A 5,836-nucleotide genomic window follows, 5' to 3' on the forward strand; every position below is an offset into this window, starting at 1 on the left:
AAGTGTTTCAAGTTCTCTTTGTTTTCCTCAAGCAAAGTCGCATCATCTTCATATCATAGGTTACTGATAAATCTTCCTTCAGTCCTCATGCTATATTCTTCCGACAGTCCACCTCAGTCTATTTGTTCAACATACAGAGTGAAAAAATATGGTGAAAGGACACAATCCCAACAGATACCTTTTCTGATTTTAAACCATACAGAATTCCTTTGTTCTGTTCAAGTAACTACTTCTTAACATTCTAAGTTGCTCTGCAGAAGAAAGCAACCACGGCCACTTGCTTGCACTAACCTGGGATTTCGCCTCAACTGCAGGCGTCTGGGAGCTTCATGTGGTCGTTGTTAGGTGCTGTTGAGCCAAGTACAACTCAATAGTGACCCTGTGAACATCCAACCTGGACCCTGTCCTACTGTGTGGCATCCTCATCAACTCTGATACACTCAAGCTCATTGCTGCGATCACTGTGTCAGTCTGTCTCGTTGAGGGGTTGTCCTCTCTTTCATTGACCCTCCACCTTTCCAAGCATGATGTTCCTCCCCAAGGAATAGACTCTTCTGGTAACAAGTCCCAGTGATGAGAAAGGCAGCCTTGCCATCTTTGCCTGCAAGGAGCACTGTGGCGGCATTTTTTCCAGGAATATCTGTTCTTCGACAGTCCATGGGATAATCAATACTCCAACACCACAACACAAAGGCATCAGTTCTTCTTCTGTCATCCTTATTCATTGTCCAGCTCTCATATGCATAGTAATGTATTGAAAAGACCACAACCTTCATCAAGTACACTTTAGTCTTCAGACTGACATTATTGCTTTTCAGTATTTTGGAGAGATACCTAACTGCAAATTTGCCCAGGGTAGTACGTCTCCTGATCTCTTCACTGCAGGTACCAACGATGTTAATTGTTGATATAAACAAGATAAAATCATTGACAACTTCAATCCTCTCTCCATTTATCTGAATGTTGTGTATTGGTCCAGTGGTGAGGACTTTTGTTTTCTTGATGTTGAAATATAATTCATATTGAAAGCTTTATTCCTTGATCTTCTGCAGCAAGCCTTTTAAGTCCTTCTAGCTTTCAGGAAGCAAAGTTGTGTCATCTGCATAACGCAGGTTGTTGATGAGTCTTCCCCCAGGCCTGATGCCACTGTACAGAGTACAAATTCACAAATTATTTGCTCAAGATACAGATTAAATAGCATCATGAAAGGGATACACTTCTGAAACACTCCCTCCCTGTTTTCAAACTATGTAGTGTTCCCTTGCTTCTTGTTCTCAGTATAGATTTCATATGAACAAAATTAAGTGCGATTCTCATCGTTCTCAATGTTAGCCATAGTTTGTAATGATCCCAACAGCCAATTGCCCTTACATAAGTCAATAAAACACAGAGGGACATTATTTTGGTATTCTCTACTTCCAAACAGGATCCATCTGTCTGCCATCAGCAATGATATCCCTGGTACCATGTTATGGAAACTGCTATAATATCCCACCCCTGGGACTGAGAACTGGGGAAGGAGCTCTGTGTTCTTGGCTGCTTCATTCTGCAGTACAGTTTGCATCTCCATGAGTTGAAAGGAGGAGGAAATATTACACACCACAGACTTTCATTATTCTCACCAAACTTTCCTAGTTTTTCTTCTAAAGAGTGAATACTTCTTTATTTGCTGTATGTCCTTGGAATCTTTTATAGAGATTTTAGATAGTAGTTTGGGTTTTTTTTTAATTCTTGTTTTTAATACTTTTTTTATCAGTTTAATTGATTAATGAATTTACGGAACTCATTATTCCCATTATTCCACCATGCCAAAAGTTCCTCCTATGAGACAGTTATCAGCCATAGCATTTTCTTCCTATGTGAAATTATAGGATTATAATTTTAATAATAACTTGTTTATGTTGCTTTGAGATAAAGACATTATGAAGACTTTTATGATGTATTCTAAAAAAACCAGAAAGCTTTTTAAGACTTACACAAAATCTCTTCCTCTCTATTATTGCATATTATTGAATGCTATCTTCAGTTCCATTCTAATGAAGGTCTTTTTATTTACATATATTATTACCTTAAGTTAATCTTGACTGTGCTTTTATAATAGGGACACATGGAAGGAGAAGTGTGGGGATTGGCCACACATCCCTATCTGCCTATCTGTGCCACTGTGAGTGATGATAAAACCTTAAGAATATGGGATCTCTCTCCTAGTCACTGTATGTTAGCTGTCCGGAAACTGAAAAAGGGTAAGCGACACAGAGGTCAGTAGTTATAATTCTGGATCCCTTATCAATTCAAGAAAGCAGTAGTAGTCACATAAAACAAATATTTTGAAATTTTGTTCTATGTCTACTTTCTCATCACTCTATGTAAATAAAATTAACTATATCCAGTTTTCACTTCATGAGTTCTCTTATAATCATATCTAAAACTCTGATGGCCTAGTGGTAAAATGTGCTGCCAACCAAAAGGCAGGCAGTTTGAATCCACCAATTGCTGCATGGGACAAAGATGGCCCATCTCCTCCTGTGTGATTTACAGCCTCGGGAAACCCACTGGACGGTCAGGGATGAGGTGGTTCTGACTTGATAACACTTAACAACAACAAAATTAAATCAATTTTCAATGTAATTTTAAAAGGGGGAAAATATAGAACTGTTAAAAGTAAGCAACAGTTAAGCTTTTATCTTTGATAATGGTGATTTATATGTAATTCAGAACTAGAAACTAAGAAAGAAGACACCATCTTAAAAAGGGCTAACAGACCTGAAGACAAAAATCTTAGGGTAAAACAGATTGAGAACTTTTATATAAGGAAGAAGAGGTGATCAATAAAGTGAAATAAAGAGTTCAACTATGACAGAAAATCTGTTAGAGTAACCTAGTTAGTACTAGTATGTGAAACCTATACTTGGACCAAGAGGCAGTCATCAGAACAGAGCAAGGAAACGGGAGTGTGTCAGGGATGTGTCCTGTCTCCATAACTTTTCAATCTGTATGCGGAATAGATCATTTAGGAGGCTGGACTTTATGAAGAGGAGTATGCAATTAGGATTGGAGAAAGACCCATCAACAACCTCGAGATGATACTACCTTGCTTGCTGAAACTGAAGGGGACCTGAAGCATTTGCTGCAGAAAGTCAAGGACTGTAGTCATCAATGTGGATTGAAGCTTAACATCAAAAAAAGACAAAGCTTCTCACCACTAGGCCAATTGTCAGCACCATGATAGATGGAGAGGAGATTAGGTTATTAACAATTATAGCTTGCTCAGCTCCACAATCAACACTCTTAGCGCCTGCAGTCAGGAAATGAAAAAAGACAAATTGCCTTGGGGAAGTCTGCTGTCATAGACCTCTCCAAAGTGATAAAGGTACACCTATTCCAGGTCATGGTATTCACAATTACTTGCTATGCATCAGACAGTTGAACAGTGACCAAGGATGACAGAAGTAAAATTGATGGCTTTGAGTTGTGGTGCTGGAGAAGAGTATTGAATACATTGTGGACTGCCAGGAGAACAAATGGGTTTAGCTTGGAGATAGTGAAACCAAGTTTCTCCTTGGAAGCAAGGATTTTTAAGCTCCATGTCACATACTTTGGGCATGTGGCCCCAGGAGGGACCAATGCTTGGAGAAGGACATCAAGCTCAGAAGGGTGCAGGGACACAACAAAGGAAAGGAAGACCCCGGATGAGATGAATTGACACGGTAACTGGGGCAGTGGGATTAGGTGTGTCAGAGTCAGTGAGACTGGCTCTGGATGGGGCAGGGTTCAGAGCTGTTGTACCTAGGGTCACAATGAGTCACATGTGACTCGATAACACATAATAACAACAGTACTAGCATGAGAGCTCTAGTGGCTTAGTGGTAAGGAGTTGTGTTGCCAACCCAAGTTCCTTCCCTGCTTTCTCCCCTTACTCCTGCCCTCTCGTCTTCCTTTTTCATATTTTATGCAAGAATCAAAAAAGCTTTAGGGTTTGAATATGCCTGCTCTCCCTTGCTGTCACTGTATGCCCATTTTTGTGATTGTCAGGGCAGCACTAATCTTAATTAATAATAACAACTTTGTTGTTGTTAACTGCCTTTGAGTCAAGCATAGCGACTCATTAGAGACCCTATGAACAAAAGGCCTAAAACCCCTCTACAATTATCAACATTTATCAAAGTTCATAGAGTTTCTGGAGGCACATTGTTTAGGAAGTGGATGCCACTCCTGCTTCCAAATAATTAATTCATTAAACATCTTATTTCTCTGCTGCTCTGAAACTTAGGTAGATATATAGATCTTTCTAGCTTAAATTAATGAAAATAACAATTCATTGTTACAGAGTCAGAACCCTCCAGTGGGTTTTCTGAGGCTGTGAATCAGATGAGAGACACTCATCTTTCTCTCTTGGAGCAGCTGGGAGTTCGAACGGCCTGTCTTTGGTTTGGTGGCACAGTTCCTTACACTCCAGGCAATCAGTGGTCTCTCTTGAATGAATAATTGCATGTTTTCCGATTTTGCTTGTTTTGAAAGGTGTTTTTAGAGATGGTCTTCTTGATTACATTTTCATTTACTGGGTCCCTATTCCAGGGTTAGAGAGTTGCACTGCTAACCCAAAGGCGGCACTTGTCTGGCCACCTGTTTGAATCCACCAGAGACCCTGAGGAAGAAAGCTGGGCAGGCTCACCCTGTGCGCTTTCCCACCTCTGCAGGCCCGCTAGAGGGGCAGCTCCCAGTCAGTTCTAACACAGCAGCAGGCAGTTTGAGTTTGGGGGTTTTCTTACGAAGGAGCGTCCTTCCCCAAAACACTTTCACATGTGCCCTTGGCTTTTTATGTTAGACTTCATATTATCTTTCATGAGTTTAACTTCTTTTCCAGTATAAATATTCGTCCATGTTCTTATTATATTAAGAACAGTAAATTATTTGTACTAGTTCTTTTTCATATTGTGATTTTAATGAAAGTTTACAGAAACGGTGGGTCTTCATTCATTCATTGATAAACATTTTTTTCCCTCCCTCCCCTTCCTCAGCTCACTTCGTAATGCGTTTCTTGTTCCAGATTGTCAAACATAATATGCCTGTGCCTCATCATCCATTCCTTTCAGATAGTCCTTCCTTTCACCTATTCCAGGGTTTGTATGAACCCTTGATTAGAATTCCATGCCATTCATTTCAATAGAAAATGGTTCTTAAGTATGTCTCTTGATTGCTTTTTAGCAATTTATTATAAAGTTAAAGATTCTTTATAGCATGTTCAATATTCATTTAGAAAGTAGAAGACAATTTCCTGATACATCTTCTCTTTCTCTTTTAGGTGGAAGATGTTGCTGTTTTTCTCCTGATGGTAAAGCTTTAGCTGTTGGTCTCAATGATGGAAGTTTCTTAATGGCAAATGCAGATACCCTAGAAGATCTTGTATCTTTTCACCATAGGAAAGATATTATTTCAGATATTCGATTTTCACCTGGTAAGATTTCCTTTAATTCTTTTTTTTTTTCTTCTTTTCTTGTTATGTACCATTGAATCGTGTTTGACTTGCACAAGAGGAGGCTACCACTCCTTCTCCAGCGGAGCTTCTGGTGAATTCAAACCATGCACCTTCATGATAGCAGCACAGTTTCTTGCCACTGGGCCACCAGAGCGCCCTCCCATTTAAATCTTATTTAATTATTGACTTGAATTTGGCAATCAGTAGATTTCTTACCGTGTCATCTATAATCAGTAATAACTATTATTTTATGTTAGAATTTTCCTCATTTTTTTTTTTTAATTAGAGCAGTGCAGTGAGAGGTAAAAATCCGGGAGGCTGGGCTCTATGAGGAGAAATGTGGGGTCAAGACTGGTGGAA

At 39.4% G+C, this 5,836-nt stretch overlaps 1 protein-coding gene across 1 annotated transcript in view; it reads left to right on the forward strand.

The window, feature by feature from the left end:
* EML5 (echinoderm microtubule associated protein like 5) overlaps window positions 1-5,836 on the forward strand; it is a 197,726-nt gene that overhangs the window by 126,592 nt on the left and 65,298 nt on the right. Inside the window, exons 21-22 of the mRNA XM_006879132.1 lie at window positions 2,102-2,243; window positions 5,303-5,455. Of these exons, the coding sequence (XP_006879194.1) occupies window positions 2,102-2,243; window positions 5,303-5,455 (295 nt within the window). The remainder of the gene's footprint in view (window positions 1-2,101; window positions 2,244-5,302; window positions 5,456-5,836) is intronic.

This window comes from Elephantulus edwardii, unplaced genomic scaffold, assembly GCF_000299155.1.
Source record: "Elephantulus edwardii isolate Elephantulus edwardi_28Jun2011 unplaced genomic scaffold, EleEdw1.0 scaffold00002, whole genome shotgun sequence".
Classification (NCBI taxonomy): Eukaryota; Metazoa; Chordata; class Mammalia; order Macroscelidea; family Macroscelididae; genus Elephantulus; species Elephantulus edwardii.